This window comes from Prionailurus viverrinus, chromosome A2 (genome assembly GCF_022837055.1).
Source record: "Prionailurus viverrinus isolate Anna chromosome A2, UM_Priviv_1.0, whole genome shotgun sequence".
In the NCBI taxonomy this organism is placed as follows: Eukaryota; Metazoa; Chordata; class Mammalia; order Carnivora; family Felidae; genus Prionailurus; species Prionailurus viverrinus.
The window spans coordinates 89,412,095-89,429,635 of NC_062562.1; the positions used below are offsets into that span (position 1 = coordinate 89,412,095).

At 36.3% G+C, this 17,541-nt stretch overlaps 1 protein-coding gene across 3 annotated transcripts in view; it reads right to left on the bottom strand.

Annotated features, from left to right (window-relative positions):
* Positions 1–17,541, bottom strand: part of SEMA3D (semaphorin 3D) — a 197,975-nt gene that overhangs the window by 73,628 nt on the left and 106,806 nt on the right. For all 3 annotated transcript variants that reach the window (XM_047850420.1, XM_047850421.1, XM_047850422.1), the window contains 2 exons: positions 13,431–13,493; positions 3,907–4,026 (listed from right to left, as the gene is read on the bottom strand). In XM_047850420.1, coding sequence (XP_047706376.1) covers positions 3,907–4,026; positions 13,431–13,493 — 183 coding nt within the window. The remainder of the gene's footprint in view (positions 1–3,906; positions 4,027–13,430; positions 13,494–17,541) is intronic.

A 17,541-nucleotide genomic window follows, 5' to 3' on the forward strand; every position in this document is an offset into this window, starting at 1 on the left:
CTAGAGGGTGTATCTACCACGTTATATCAGAACACACATGTAATAAGAAAGGAATATTTAAAACTACTTATCTAGAAAGTAAGCAAGGAAGCAAAAAGGAGGGAGGAAATTGGATTATTTGTTGTGTGATGTCATCATTTCAGATTTGTGTATTTCTTCTGAACGGAACCCATAGTAATTACCACCTAATTAAAAAATAGTGGTAGCAATTTAAATAGCATGATTGTCAAATGCTATTTCATCGTTTTAAGTAAATGCACTTTAATGCGAACAGGAAAAGTCCCTGCTGTTAATAGGTATTAACCATGGGCCAGGAAATTTATGTACATTATCTCACTGAATCCTCACCATAAGCCGAAGGACATAGCTACTTTAAGAGTTCCAGCTTTACCAGTGGAATACTGAGGCTAGAAGGGGTTAAGTATCTTGTTCTGTATCATATAGCTAGTAAGAGGCAAAGAACTCTCAAGGTTGTCCCCAAAATTCATGCTGTTAACTAATTTCATCTAAGAATTTCAAACCCATGGATTTAAAAACGTGTTGAAATCAACTTGTAGACGCACCGTGACCATGTAATATGATCAAATCCAAGTATGTTTGGTTAGAACAGGCCAGCTAATGACAACCTGTGATAGTGTAGCCTAAGCACGAAAAAAGTCCAGTGAGAACACATTTAGGGCATGCTTCCCAACTGGGAATGGGGCTAGAGATACGTCAGTACGTCAGGGGGGAAAAAAAAACAAAAACAGAAACAAAAACAAAAACAAAAACAAAACAAAAAAAAAACACCTGCAGATAGTGGCTCTTATGTATGTTTAAATATCATTAAGAGCACATTATTTTCCATAGGTCAAACAGAACTGTAGACCCTAAAGCCTATAATGGGATATTGTAATGGGACAGGAAGTAAACTGAATCCTGGTGTGCCAGAAGATTATAGTAAAAAGGTAAGAAAGAAAAACCAAGAAAACCAGAGAGGGGCACAGTTAATCAAAAGTACTGGATAAACGCTCATAATTGTACAGACTTCTGTTTTTAAGATGTTTCACTTTATTAAATTCTCAAGATAAGTCCATAAAATTGGTATCCGTGAAGGCTTAGTTCAAGGTCTCTCTTATAATCGCCCGAGGAAAGAAAATATCAGGAAAGCAAGTTTCCTTAAGCCAGAGTCAAGGACACCAATAAGAATATCATGTAAAAAAATAATGGTTGACTAAACGGCCTTTCCAAGATAAATGGACTAAATTACATGACGCTAACTTTTGAGACAGCTTCAGTTTTATAAGACTTGTCCTATTAAATTCCCTAAGCCTAATTAATTAAGCAAAATGTACCTATCTAAGCTGTGCACAGACATATGTTGTTGAAGTAGAGAGATAAGCATGATAGGACACATTTAATCAACATAGCAACGAGGCAAAGTTATTATTAATACCACCCGCAATTCAAGAGATAAGCAGCAGCATAGGGGAGATCCCAGAGCAAAGAACACACTTACAATGTAATTACTCAACAACTATCAGGTATTCTCAGTGTCATGGAATATATATATATATATATATATATATATATATATATATACACACACATATACACACACATACACACACAGAATAATATATATATTGAATGTGTGTGTATACACACACTATACATACACATACATGCATAAATATATTGCAGACATTATTTTCACATGAAGTTTAAACATATACTTTTAAAATCCTTGCCTTTTTGCCTTTCTGTGTTCCTACTGCCTAATATGACTGAGTACTAAGTTACTGGAAGGAAGCAAGTACTTGGCCAAAAGCATTTTCTCATTTTCTCCTCAAAATAACTCTGTGAGATAGTTTCTATTATTATCATTATCTTTTACCTAAATAAACAGAAGCTTGGAAATTTTATGCAGGGTGGATAAGACTATGGAGCTGGTAAATGGCTGAAGCCATAATTCAAACCCTGGCTCCCCATGCGCTAACTATTAGCTGTTAACAACTGCCCTGACTTCTGTCCTGAAATCCGGATCCAAATGCCCAGTTGGTATGACCTGCATTTGTCAGATGCAGAATGTACAAAACCAACTTACCATTTCCCTCCCAAACTTATTACTATTCTCACCTCAATAAGTAATACCACTCTCCGATTCACTGCCAAAGACAGAAATCTGGCATTCATTTGAGGTGTTTTTTTTTTTCCCTCTTTCTTCTCATTGCTGGTTCCTCTTTCCAGCCACTTTAGGAGCAACTTTATCTAATAATCTAAGAGCCTTCTAAATTCGTTCTGGAAGGACAAGGAATTCCTGGGACTCACAATTCATTTAAAAAGTTAACCATCTTCAAGCAGCATCGCCGTGCAATTACCTGTACTCCTGACCAATGGAAAACACACAAGATTCCATATCCCTGCTCACTCATAATTCTCGTGTTCACAGAATTTATAAATCTGACTGCCCCGGGGCTGCTTGACAGTCCCAAGCTAAGTAATTAGCTCCATCTAAATTCCCTTTCAGCACTTGTGACTTTTAGGAGTTAAAGAACACTATTTGCACCCCTCAGCAAGTTGTGAGTTTGGCCTTTAGCCTCAAGCCTCAAAGCACATCCAAGCTGTGGGGCTATCTCATATAATTACACCCTATGCTATGAGCTACTGTTATATATTACCCTTCATCAAAGCTAGGCAAGAGAACATTACACCAGCAACAAAGAATGATGGATTCAAGTTGCCAAGTCTCCTAGTGGTTCAGAGATTTAACTATGAAAGTTGCTTTATTTTCAAACGGTTGAGAATGGGCTGGTTAGACAAGTTGGTTAGAGAGGAAAATTAATCCAGCCACAGCTGTGGGTTTGATCTCTGCATGAATCAGTTAAATCAATGTAAAGAAACTTGTTCCATACGCCTAGACTTTGCTTTCAAACACACAGCCAATTATCCTGCAAATATGTGTGGTTATTCACAAGTAGTATATACATAAACATAAGGATGACAGTACAACCCATCAAACCCATACAAAGAAGCAATTTAGAGTATGTATTCTGAATCTCAGGTGGGCATGCTTGCTCTGGAGACAGACTGCTTTGGTCCAATTCCTTGCCAGACCACTTATTAGCTGGGAGATTTCAGGCGTGTTATTTAATTCCACTGAGACTCCATTTTTACTAACTTGTAAGTTGGGAGTTACAAAGGTATTAACTTCAATTAAGAGTGTCGTGAAATTTCAAAGAAACCATCCATGTACAGTGCCTGGCACAGTCCATGACCCAAAGAAGGAGCTTTAATGTATTAGTTATTAATTAAGTTACTGAAATCTGCATGCTTCTCATTTATTAAAATGCTCACTGATAGCTGGAATATATTATTCCTAATTTAGTACAACCTTTATTTCTACTATGTCAATTTGATCTGGCAGAAATCATGAGTTCAGCGTGCTAATGACTACCTATACAATTTTAAGACAATAATTAAAATCCTCTGTGCTTAGTGTGCACCATTGTAACCATACGTAACAGGTCCAAATTTGCCAAATGGGGAAAATGAAATTATTTATAAGATACAATTCCACTGCAAGGCCTTATGGGACGTGGATTTTTACTAACAGCAACATACTATATAGATCTAATTATAATGGAAACTCAAGAGAAAATAACGACATACATAGAGCCCACAGAAAACGAGCACTTTCAACATTATGTCCTTTTAATTTTAATCTTCTCTAAAAAAACTTCTAATAAAAATTTTATTAGGTAGATAAAGTGTATAATCAAAATGGCAATCCATCAGATGGTTGGGAATGTGAGTTCTTATAAACTGTATGATTCAAATTTTATATTCAAATCTGACTGCTTCATGTCAAAGACATTAAGTAACATTATGACAACTAACTGTTTTCATTCTATTTCATTATATTACCTCCTTGTAGACTCCAAGATCAATATAACCACATATTGGATGAAATGCTCCAGTTCCACACACATAAATGTGAGTTTTGTTGTAGGGCTGAAGTACACGGATGAAATTTGCACATTCTGTCTATTGGACACACAAAAAAATAAAAGCATTAGCACACAAAGATTGATTCATACCACCTGCTTTCCAAGTAGATAAATTATCAAGAATAGCAGCAAAAATGAAAAAAAAAAGATTTATGAGAAGTCTTTAAACATCTGATTTAGCAAAGGAGGCAAAACATATTAGAAACTGCCTTAAACGAGCGACTGAAGCTGTCTGAAGTTTTACAGGTTTTGAACTAATCAGGGTCTTAGAATATACATCTCTATAGGTATTCAAGGGGTCCAGAGAATGTATATAAACAGAATGAGATATCCATACGTTGCTTCATGAATCACCTAGAGAACAAAACCTGTCACATTCTGATGTTCCCACATTGTCTACTGCTTACAACATCAACTGTCTCAGCTCCACTGAGCAAAACACTGAACACAGACGTGTATTCCCATATATGTATTCCATTCTTATTGGGTGGAATGCCCTATTACTTTATTTCCACTTATTTTCAATGTTACAGAGCCTTTAAGACTCAAATTAACTCCTGCTTGTTCTAAGAATCTTTTGTTTTTCCCATACGTATTTTTACACGGGCTCAAAGTTTTGAAGAGATTTATAGATTCCTGCTTGTTTTGCATATGCTTAGTCCTAGAAATATTTCTTTGCATTATTATTGTTATAACTTAATTATTATCTTAGTTACTTACAAATAGTGACTCAATTTTTCAGAGTAGTCATTTCTGTTATCATACATTACTTTTCTATTTACCTCCGATAAATAATTCCTTATCTTTACATAATTATTGGGAATGATCTTAACCATGGCTTCATGGTTCCCAGACCCCAAAACCCCTGAGAAAACATGGGCTGGAGTACACTTTTATTCTAGATTGATTCTATCTAGGAGATGAGTGAGTGTTCACTAAGGAAGGAAGAAGCCTAATGAAGCCACTGGGATTCACAGGAAAAGTCAAGTTCTTTCCTACCTGAATGTCCACGATTTCCTCACCAGTCAGACCTTGACCTAGTGGTCACTCTTATTGGGTTGTTAAGAAGGAATGTATTACCAAAAACCCCAACACCAAAAAACAGTGACCTAACTGGCATGGCAGGGTGGCTTTTAAAATTACATAAAATTTTCAAAAGCAGACAACAACTTAACTGACAGGATTCTTATGTGAATTAAGTTAAATGATGTAACATTAATAATTATTATTTACCCTGATATTTTTAAATTATGTTTTTATTTTATTTTTGAGAGAGACAGAGCATGAGTGGGAGAGGGGCAGAGAGAGAGGGAGACACAGTATCCGAAGCAGGCTCCAGCCTCCAAGCTGTCAGCACAGAGCCTGACGCGGGGCTCCAACTCATGAGCCGTGAGATCATGACCTGGGCTGAAGTCGGACGCTTAACCGACTCAGCCACCCAGGCACCCAACCCTGATTTTGATCTAAATAAAATATCACTATCCCAGTGGCTACCCAGATTTGAGAGCGAAAAGCTACGTCTGCATCTCTGTGGTACAGAGTTCCTCGTCCTTAGTACTTCCTTCGGCCCTCGCCTTGCAGTTTGATGTCTTGAGATTTCATAGATGCCAGTTAATAAAAGATGTACATTCTAGCCTAGAAGAATGTCACAATGAACTCATGGGGCCTTCTGTTCTCTGCTTCGCTATAACCAAAGCAGTTGCTTAAGACTATATGAAAAGACAGTATCACTATCAGTCCCTTGGGCACCTACACAAGAAAAGGATGTTTTTTTATCAAGCGGGCAGACTTCGCACTCTCTAATGGGGCCACTGCATATGGTTACTTAGGTTGTATGCTGAAAAACAAAAACAAACAAAAAGGCACATCTAAATGTGCAAATCACACTATCGACATCTTTATCATTTTGAATATTTTCGTATGTTTTGTATATGTTCTCATATACTTACTATATGCAAACTCTTAAGAAAGGAAATTATTTACTTATCTATCTATCATTTAATTTATTTTATTTTATTAAAAAAATTTTTTTTTACATTTATTTATTTTTGAGAGACAGAGAGAGACAGCATGAGCAGGGGAGGGGCAGAGAGAGAGGGAGAGATGGAATCAGAAGCAGGGTCCAGGCTCCAAGCTGTCAGCACAGAGCCTGATGCGGGGCTCAAACCCACGAACCGTGAGATCGTGACCTGAGCCGAAGTCGGACGCTTAGCCGACTGAGCCACCCAGGCGCCCCTCTATTATTTATTTTAGAGAGAGAGAGTGTGTGAGTGCGAAGAGGGACAGAGGGAGAAAGAATCTTAAGCAGGCTCCATCTCAGTGCAGAGCCTGATGTGGGGCTCGGGCCCACGACTCTGGGATCACGACCTGAGCTGAAATCAAGAGGGTAATGCTCAACCCATGGAGCCACCCAGGCACCCCTAAGAAAGGAAAAATTTAAATTCACTAAGACAGTTTTCTAGCAAATAGGCTTGCTTAACAAAATCCTATTGTGTCAGTTTTCCACCTTTCTATCAATGTGTCTGATGGAGAGAACTTATTTTCTATGTGCACAAAGGTACCATAGGGGACTTGCCTCATGTTCTTTAATATCATGTTAGGCAATCTCAAATGCAAATCTAATTCCGACAGTACATATGCCACACTAATGATTTTGAACAAATAACAGAGATGAGAACAGCCAAGACAAAAAGTGGAAAAAATGTCTGTGATCACCAGATAAGGTGTAACGATGGCTTCCTCACTAGGATGACAGGTTTTAGTATTCTCCGGCCTTTATTTGGCTCACTCATGCTCACCGAAGGGACTTTTATTTCTTGATCTTTCCCCCACAAAGAGATTTATGCAAGGTAAGATCTATACAAAGAACAGTCCACAGGAAAGGGAAGAGCAGAATTACACTGCTGGAGTGAGGAGAAATGGATTCACTGCCCATTATTTCATCATTTTTTAAAAAGCTCAGTTTTACAAACAGTCATAGAATTCAGAGGGTAATTGTTGTGAACTGAGTATTTGTGTCCTCCAAAACTCATTGGTTGAAACCCTAAGCCCCTCAATGAGATGGTAATAGGAGGTGGGGTCTTTGGAGGTAATTAGCTTTTGGAGAGTAGGATCATCATGGTGGGATTAGTGAGTGCCCTTATGGGAAGGAACAGGAAGAACTCTCTTCTCTCTCTCTCCCTCTCCCCCCTCCCCTCTCTCTCTTTGCCATGTGAAGATATGACAGGATCATGGCCATCTGTTAAGCCAGGAAGAGAATTTTCATCAGGGACCAAGTCTGTCTGCACTTTGATCTTGAACTTCACAGCGTCCAGAACTGTGAGAAATAAATGTCTATTGTTTAAACCACCTAGTTTACGATATTTTGTTACAGTAGCCCACGCTGACCAAGACAGTAATTTTACAAGATTCTGACACACATATTTGTATAAAAAAATAAAACAACTCCCTTTCCAGATTATAAATTATAGAGTCAGAAAGATTGGGGACTATGAGAGACATAGCAATTGTTTCAAAAAGGGTAATAAGCCAGGGTGAAGTTTAATACAGAGGAGACAGAATCACACTTGAAATATTTCACATCCTTGAACTTGTGTAGGAGTACTTTATTAAAATGCAGCCAGTCCTAGAAAGTAACTTATTATGTTAGTATCTGACCTGGTGAGATATTAGCAGTGATTTACTTATGCAATCCCTCCCGCATCCCAGATTGGGCTGACATAGAATAGAACAATTTACGGGTGAGTCCTGAATGGTCTGACACTTTATGACAAAGTCAGTTCTGCTCAAAGTGTTCAGTAGTGAAGTTGATGGAAGGTAGTTCCTGAAGGCAATGAAAAGGGTTGGGTTGCTTGAGGGAAAAGAAACCTGGGAACAAAGATCCTACAAGATCAAGTTTTGCTTCAATAGGAGGAGCAATGATTAACTTGATTTAATTCACTTAGCAACCTGCACAGCTATTAACGGTAGCGTCATTCTGTGAGGCATGAAGAAAGATAACTTTGAGAAGCAGCTTTTTAACTTCCCCTGAAATCTGGCTAATTTGTCAGCTATTCCCCACAACTGCAAGGGTGGTCACATGGGAACAAACAATTCAATTAAGTGAGTAATATACTCAACTTTGGAAAAATATTGAATTTCTCCTTCCTTCCTTATTCTTCCCACCTACTCTCCTTCCCTCCAACCAACACTCCCATTGGAAGAAAAAGAGAAACAGAAAATTTAAAACTAGTATCAACTTTCTAATTCTCTCAAATAACATTTCAATATTTTACCTCACATATACATTCATTCATATATATGTAATTAAATAAGTAAGACAAATATAATACTGAGTTAATACTCAGAAGAAAAAGCTAATATCTATTTGTATTACGTGTCAGCACTTGGAATTTGAGTTTCTCCCTAGACACCTGAAAAAAAAAGAAAAAGAAAAAGAAAACAGAAATCCAGTAACTATAATTCTCTAGACTTATATATAGTCCAATTAAATCTAATATAGCTTTATATATGTTTCTGATAACTAACTTATAATTGCCAATTTTAACTTATTTAGGTTATATATGGAAAGACACTCGTGACTTAGGGATCTGGTTTGTTTTTACTTTTAGTATATTTTGCAGAATAATAGTGACCATCAAATATTTTGGTCATCAGTATAGTCTTTTCACATGCTACAGGTCAGGTTTGTCTAAAAGACCTCAGAATAGAATCCAGGCTACACAGGGAACTGTTTAGGTGTTACAGGGCTGAAAATATTTTCATTAGTTGTTGACACCTCAAAATAAATACATGAAAATACAAATATCACATTTCTATCTTAAAAATGGAAGATCCAAAGTAGAAATTTCTACAGAGCAAAAACTAGCTGTAGTGCCAGGACAAAATAAAATACTTTAAAGAGAGAGAGAGAGAGAGAGAGAGAGAGAGAGAGAGATGCCTATTTAAACATTTAAAATTTAGTAGCTATAGCTCAATGGTAAATATTTAAAATTCAAAAGTCCACAGACCAAATAGGATAACTGGAAAAGAATATTTTCTATATAAGGGGATCACAAAGTAATAATAAACTCTCTCTATATTTTTCCTGGAAAATATGTATAATAATATGATACAACAATATATATATATATATATCTTAAAAATCTGTAAATAACCAGTAAGGAAAAGGCAAACACTAAAACTTAAAAATGAACAAATTATAGGGGTATGATATCCTACAAAATATAAAATATTTAGTACTTCTAGTAATGGAAGAATTTCAGGCAAAAATAACAAAAATAACTCTCTTTTTGTTGGCCAAGATGAAATACATTTATTTTATTCATTTACGTATTAGCATTAAATATTAACCACACGTTGTCCCCACTATTAGCAAGAGTAGGGTAAAATAATATCCTCTCACCAGCACACATTGCTGGTTAAGGCACAAAGGCATCAACTTTCTGGAGGGTAATTTTGTGATGGGCATAAAAACTTTTATATCCTAAAACAAAATTATATCCTCTGACCAGTAATTCTACTCAGTAATCAAAGATGTTCACAATATTTATGTATAAGATTTTTCACGTGAAGCATCACTTACAAGAGTTAAAAACTGGATATATACCAAACTTCTAACAATAGAGGATTGATGAAATAATATATAAAGGAATGCAGTGTAGCTATTAAAAGTAGTGTTATAAAAAGGAATTTAATGACATGGGAAAATGCTCATGGCAGTTTGCAAAGCAAAAAAAAAAAATGTTGTAAGGGACTATGTATACAATGATTTCATTCTGAAAAATAGTAAATAGATAAGATAGAAGAATAAACATCAAAACGTCACCAGCTATCTCTGGGTAATGTTCATGGGGGAGGAGATATTTACAGATGACGTCCAAGTAATTTGCAAACTTTCTACAATGAGCACTTTGTTTCACTTTTAGATGTTCTTTCACAAAAAGAAGAAAGAATGTAATCATAGGACGTTACCCATGGAAGATCCTTGAATTCTACGTAATGTCTCTGTTGACGAGGTTGTGTGCCTCTGTTGACGAGGTTGTGTGCCTCTAGGGTTAAGATGACAAACAGAACCCAGGCTGCCCACATCCTGTGTGTTCTTTTGCCTGGACTGAGCTGTTTACTCCACTCTTTATAGTCAGGACCAAAGACACTTTTTTTAGTGACTTTCTTTTGAAAAATATTCTAAGCAGAAACAAAATGCTATCAAATAGCTTCCTGCCACTATTTCCTTTCTTTGGGCTAAACTGGAGACTGGTCAAGAAAGGGGAATAGTTCTCTTTTGTATCCACATCTTCTATTCCATCCCCACCCCAATTAGCTAACTTTCATTATGGTAAATAATTCACTATTTTTCAGTTATATAGTACCTTTGTGTAAAGGGACAGTCTTTCCAAACGCTTGTTAATCCTAAAAGCACTCTTGGGAAGTAGGTAAAAATTACTAGAGAGAAGGGAGGAGAGAGGGTAATGCCAAAGGCAGTAAAAGAGGTCAATAAAACCACACACTTGCCTCAGTTTTCTGTTGGCTGAAATCTATGCAATGCTGTAAATCGAGGCTCTATTACGGGATATTGAAGGGGAAGTGATTTGAGGGGTACAGTTTGAGGGGTAAGGTTTTCAGACCTTATATGTAGAATTCAGACGTGTAGATCACAGTGTTGTATAAGTGAGAACACGGACTATGGGGCAAGACCTATAGATTCAATTCACGGTTTCACTATTTATTAGATGTGATATTGGGCAACCCATTTAATTTTTCTGGGTTCAGTCTTTTCATCTAGAAAACATTAAAACCTTGCATTTAGTATGATTAAAAGGATGAAGGGGGCTTATAAAGCATTGAAAGCAGTTCCCAGAGCATGGTAAGTGCTATAAAAGTGTTAGCTATTCTTAGTAATTCTAAAATATATTATTTTACAGTGACAGATTAAAAAGAAGGAGGTGAAGAGTTGTATTATCCCCACATGATTCAACATCAAACTTTACAGATTTCAGTACAGAGGGAAAAGCTTCCCATATCTCTAATCTTGGGGTAGCAGTAGGTGTGCTTCAAGGTTAGAGGTGATTACTAGCTCCCAAATACAACTCAACTTGCAAGTATAGGTTCCATATATTGGGTCATCTATGCTCTAGGACCCCACCTCCTGAAAAGTTTATCACCCTTTGCTTTAACTTAATAATAAGGGCAACTGAGTTACTATATAACTGGGAGTAGTGAACATACTGAAATAAGAACACTGTCACAACTGAAACCTTCACTGATTGTTTGACCTTGAGTATTTACCCCTCATCTGCTCCATGGGAATATTGACATTAGTTTATTGGAGGAAATTTAAACCACCCTTTTCCTATTGTCCCCTTTTCACGCAGTCAATACTGGGAAAATACAAAATATTCTAGTGTTCATACTGTGTATGGCATGCTCTTATTGTTATTAAATTAATTTTGAAGCCTCTCATAAATACTGCATCTTTTTTTTCCCCACAAATACAAAAAAAGTATTGAGGATTTGCAGAGCTGAGCACCCGCTCAGTAGGGTAGTGAACAGGGTGAAGAGATTAGAGACATGGGAGGAAGAATATATTTTGAAATAGTTTGATCTTTTTCATTTCAAGTAAAATAAATGTGACAGCTGTTTCCTGTTGCATTTGCTGCTGACACCCCCTGATATATTTCTATTAACATAAATGTGCCTGCAAAGACCACATTTAACATTAAAGGAATACAAAGTCAGGCATAATTGAAAGTTTTCCTTCCTGTTGTTTTGATTATTTTGTTTTGCAGTGTTGTTACTGAGTATTAAAAACTCCATGATAGCAGATACTGTATCCTTTCATATATATAGTTATGGACATATTTACACTCTAATAAGTATTTGCTGAATAAACAAAATGGGTGAACAAACCAGTTGTCTCAAATTCTTAGTCTTCTAAGCTTTCTCGTAATTATATTAGGCATCATATGTCATGTTGTTTTATCACATTGATCAAGTGAGAATTTTTATATCTTATTATGCTTTCCTATATATAACGCACACTATTAATTGTAATTAAATATAAAGCATTGCTCCGCAAAACACCCCTGCATTACTGTGTTTACAGCAACATTAGAGAATACTGTAAAGGAAGCCTCAGGATATCCATGTTTCTGCTCAAGGTTTAGAACCTCCTGGGGCGCCTGGGTGGCGCAGTCGGTTAAGCGTCCGACTTCAGCCAGGTCACGATCTTGCGGTCCGTGAGTTCGAGCCCCGCGTCGGGCTCTGGGCTGATGGCTCAGAGCCTGGAGCCTGTTTCCGATTCTGTGTCTCCCTCTCTCTCTGCCCCTCCCCCATTCATGCTCTGTCTCTCTCTGTCCCAAAAATAAATAAACGTTGAAAAAAAAAATTAGAACCTCTTTTCACCTTGAGTTACATTCAGGAAGCGATTTATTTTGTCAAAAACAAAAAATCAAAAAAGAAAAGAAAAGAAAGAAAGAAAGAAAGAGAGAAAGAGAGAAAGAAAGAAAGAAAGAAAGAACGAAAAAGAAAGAGGAAGAGAAAGAAAGAGAAAGCAAGCAAGCAAGCAAGCAAGTGAGCAATTCTCCCTGTCACCACAGTACAAGAAGTCAGGGCAGAACACAGAGCATCTGTCCTGAATCAGAACCCTTTGCTGAGAAGAGGCAGAAAGAGCCCCAGCCCTCTTCTGTTACTGTGGAGATAGAACAGGCAATGCAATGCGGAGGAGAACGCAGAACACTGTGGACAGTGCAAAAGCAATTCGGACAGGACCTCCTGGCCACACACACAAAGCAACTAGGTTAGTCACATGTATCTAAGGGTTTTCTCTGGTCCATAAGTCAGCTTACACCAGAAGTTTGTATCAGAACTCCATTATTTATCCTTTATAGGTTACGTCATATGATTATGCTTAAGTAAATTTTAGAGTACATTACTTCTGGTTCTTATCCCAGAATTTATGCCATTCATTTCACCCAATCTTTCTTAATATGCCAACTTTTGCAATTCTTCTTCTAGAGGCCATAAGTTTAATTAACCCAAATTAAATTAAGTATCAATTGTGTGTTTGTGGTGCTGCAGAACCTCATGATTTTGTGTGCATTTCCAAAATCCACGCAAATAACAAATGTAAAATCCTAGAAATATAATATTTTCTGACGATCTATTTTTAATGTTTTAGGTGCATTTCTGAGATTCATGTGAAGAAAATAATAATATTTACAATTAACACTTTAGAAAGTCCTGTATTTCTAAATTGCTGAGAATAGTATTATTCCTTTTGGCAAGGTAGAAATATTTTATGTCTTCTTAATCTTTATAGAGAATATTAATGCAGTATTAAAAATAATACACTGATGCCAATAATTCAATAAAATCCAATAAAAATTTTACTATCATATCAGTACCAGTTCAACAAAGATAGTTTTAAAGTCTTGTACTTACATTGGCATCTTTCCCGGCTAATTTACATAATTCCACTCGTTCCTTCGCGGCGGGCCAATAAATCTGTAAGACATTTCAAAGTGTGTCAGAATCTGAACATCTAAAACACCTTACAATTCTAATTAGGAAAATGAGTGTGTGAAGCTGAAGAGTGGATGTCAAACTATGGGCATGTTATTAGATATGATGTAAGAATTTTGAGATTTAAATATTTTCCAAAGCCACCATAAAAAAATAAAATGAACTACAGAACTATCTATTTGCATATTATAATCTTCTAATTTCTTTTCAAGTGTATTTAATAATAGATAAGTTATGTTGAGAAGGCCATAAAATCTTATTGTGGTGTCAGCAGTTCAGGTTCGCATCTGTTTAAGTAAGAGATTTTATTTATGCTGTTTTTCTGTGCTCACTCAGAGTGGTGGTGCATTATAAACATGTGCAGCGAATGTTGGAAACGGCACTTGGTTACAAGCAAAAGTTATGACTCCAAGTCAAAGACCAGTGTGGATTTCCTGGCAATATTTAACGCGTGCGGAGCTCATACGCATCTTTCACTTAGTTAAATATTATACATGCTTCATCTTACTGAAATCTCACAATGACCCAATGAGATGGCTGGACTTACTCTCCTCATTTTCACATCAGAAAACTTATTCACACAGCCACTAAATAACATGTCACGGGCTATGAACATAGTCACCAGCAAAGCCAAAATATGACCCAAAGTCCGTCTCCTGAAGTAGAGGGGTCTCCACCACTATATAATAATTATTATCTGGGCAAATGATTAAGGACAAGGGCAGCAAATCCCTTGGTTGGTAGCTCTTAATCATGCTTTAACTGTCTTGAATTTATTACAAAGGTTTTGTTTCGTTTTTAACAAAGTTTAGGAATTCTGTCAAGAAGGTTTTGCAAATGAAGTTTCAAACAGTTATTTTACTCCATTAGCTTAAAGAAAGAAATGCTCCCTGTTAAGCTACAGGCAAGAAGAAACAAGAAAAGCAAATTCTGAGTTACTTACTATATATATATATATATATATATATATATATATATATATATATATATTCCAAGAGCTCTGATAAACTTTTATTATGTTTCTCACCAATGTTAGCCGAAAATGTTTTAATAGGTAAGGAAAAAAAGAAAATATCCTGAGGGAATGCACTGAAAAAGCCTTGTTAAGCCTGGAACTCACAAATGACTCAGGAGTCACAAATGTTTATATGGTATTATCTTCATAGTGAGATTTCAGGGTTTTATGTCTCCGAGTAAAGAAGAACAGAGAATACCACTCAAACTCATACTAGACAAATTCAATAAAATAACTAAGATTTTTAAATGAAGTAAATGCTGCAAATTACATGCTGCAAATTGCAAGCCTAAGGTGTACCTAGACAGGGTGGCTGACCAGGAGTAGGATCAAATGATGAGTTAAACTCGATGTGGTTCACAATAAGGACCTAAAGATGCTATTTATTGCAAACTGGTTTAATTCTCGGCAATTATACTTTCACACAATTCTGAAGAGTAGCCATCCATAAAATATAAATAGACTACAGTAATAAAAAATAATATGGACAGATCTTAGCAAGTTGCTATTAGGTAAAAAAAAGTGCAGTCCCCCAAATTACAAACAGAATGATCCACTTAGAATAATGTCAAAAACAACTAAAAGAAAATAGACACTTTTATCGTATATGTAGATGCAATAAATATGTAAAAATGAAAACTAGGGGGTGATGAATACAGGATTCAGAAAAAAATGGTTGTCCCAGACTGGAAGGAAAAAGACAAATTGGTGGTAAGAAACAGATTATTTATGAGATCTTAGCTTTTGTTCTGGATGGTGCCTTTTCGGGTATTTAATGCATAGTTTAAAATAACTAAGCAATTCAAGCTAGTAAATAAATGAATCAAAACGGGCCATGCATAGGCCAAAAGACAACAGTCAATCATCAACCCTGAATCATGAGGTCTTAAAAAAATAAATGAAAGAGGAGTAAAAGTAGAACACCACAGCTGGCAGGAAAAGTTGAAAGTTTCTTCCAGTTTTGTTTGCTTGTGTGTTTTAAGTTTATTTATTTATGTTGAGAGGGAGGGAGGTAGAGAGAGAGAGGGAGAAAGAGAGAGTGACAGAGAGGGAGAGAGAATGGGGGAGGGGCTGTGAGAGGGAGAGAGAGAATCCCAAGCAGGCTCCACACTGTCAGCATGGAGACCCTACGAGCCCTCTGTGGGTCTCCACGCTGGGCTTGAACCCAGGAACAATGAGATTATGACCTGAGCCGAAAACTCAGCCGACTGAGCCACCCAGTCTCCCTTCTTCCAGTTGTTTTTTAATTGTTTGTTTATTTGTAATCATTAGTAGCAGAAACACTGAAGCCACTGTTCTTCTCCTCTCCTGTAAAGGTGTCATCTTGAATTTATAGTAACTTTGCTTTGTATTTGGACCTATGAGCTCAATGTATCCTCTCTCAAGGTATTTTTTTCTTCGATGATTCATTTTTATTATTATCTTTGTGATAAAATATCCATAACATAAAATTTACCATCTTAGAGGTATCTGGGTGGCTCAATCAGTTGAGCATCTGACTCTTGATGTCAGCTCAGGTCATGATCTCATGGTTCGTGGGTTTGAGCCCCATGTCAGGTTCTGTGCTGACAGTGTGGAGCCTGCTTGGGATTCTATCTCCCTCTCTCTCTGCCTCTCCCTTGCTCTCTATCCTTCTCTCAAAATAAATAAATAAACATTTTTAAAAAATTTACCATCAGAGCTATTTTTACAGTTCATTCAGTATTGTCAGGTATATTCACTTTGTGCAATCTCTCGCAAAACTGCAACTCTAAACATGCTGATCTAGAATATTATAGTGATTTTACAGAGTATCACTTTGTATCATTGGACTGAACATAGAAGGTACACAGAATGCATATCCACCATCTGCCAATTGGTTTAATCTTTAGCTCATTTTATTTGTTCTCTAGTCTAGATGAATATTTCTTTGAGTCCTTTCAATATGTCAAATCCTATTCTTTTCTGTTTTTTTTTATGATGGTAAAATTCACTCACATTTCAGAAATAAACTTAGAACAGAGAGTTATGGATATTTGTTCTAATCTAAATATCTTATTGAGGGGGCACCTGGGTGGCTCAGTCGGTTAAGCGTCTGATTCTTGATTTCAGCTCAGGTCATGATTTCTTTCATGGATGTTTGTGAGATCGACCCCTGCATTGGGCTCTGCGCTGACAGTTGTAGAGCCTACTTGGGACACTCTCTCCCTCTCTCTCAAAACAAACAAATAAACTTTAAATATCTTATTGTTATAAAGTCTATTAAAAAAGGGAAAATATAAAATTCTTCTATATTAAGTAAATAAGATGTAAAGAAGAAAAAGATTATCACAGGGTGTTTGTTTGTTTGTTTGTTTGTTTGTTTTGGTTTGTTTTGTTTTTTACCTTGAACCAGTAGAGTGAGTGACTGAGTTAAAAAGTAGGTCATGACATAAATGTTTCTAAAATTGATTTTGCATATATTTGTAGGGGCTTCAAAAGTGAGTTATTTAAAGAGTGACAAAATGTGGAAACAATCTTTATAACTTCTTTGCAATCTACATGAAAGCTCCAAAGTCAGCACAGAGTAAGTACTATTCATAAATTATTTCTTCATTACACATATAATTACAAAGGCCCTCTGTATGCTGGGCAAGGTGTGGCATTGAGTCAGGAAGATAGTTCTGTAAACAGATAAGGTAACTGCATTTTCTTGGGAGATACAAAGTGAGCAGAGAGCTCGGAAGATGGAAACTGTGCTCAGGGAGCATCCAAGGGGCCCCAAGATAGAGACCAAGATACAGGTCTCTATTTTTGAACCACTGTTTTCAATTACTTGCGCTTAATAGCTTAGTGTGGTTTAACAGTTTTGACTCTGATTTTTTTCTTAAGGATTTGACACTAGTAACTGCAGATTTCTTTTCCCTCTTTGCAAAGGAATACAAATCTCTAAAAGATGTTTTCATGGTTTTTGTACATTTTCAGTTATTAACTGTAAGTCATATAATTGTAAACTGAATTGATTGTAAGTCATGTAATTGTAAATTGAAATGTGTC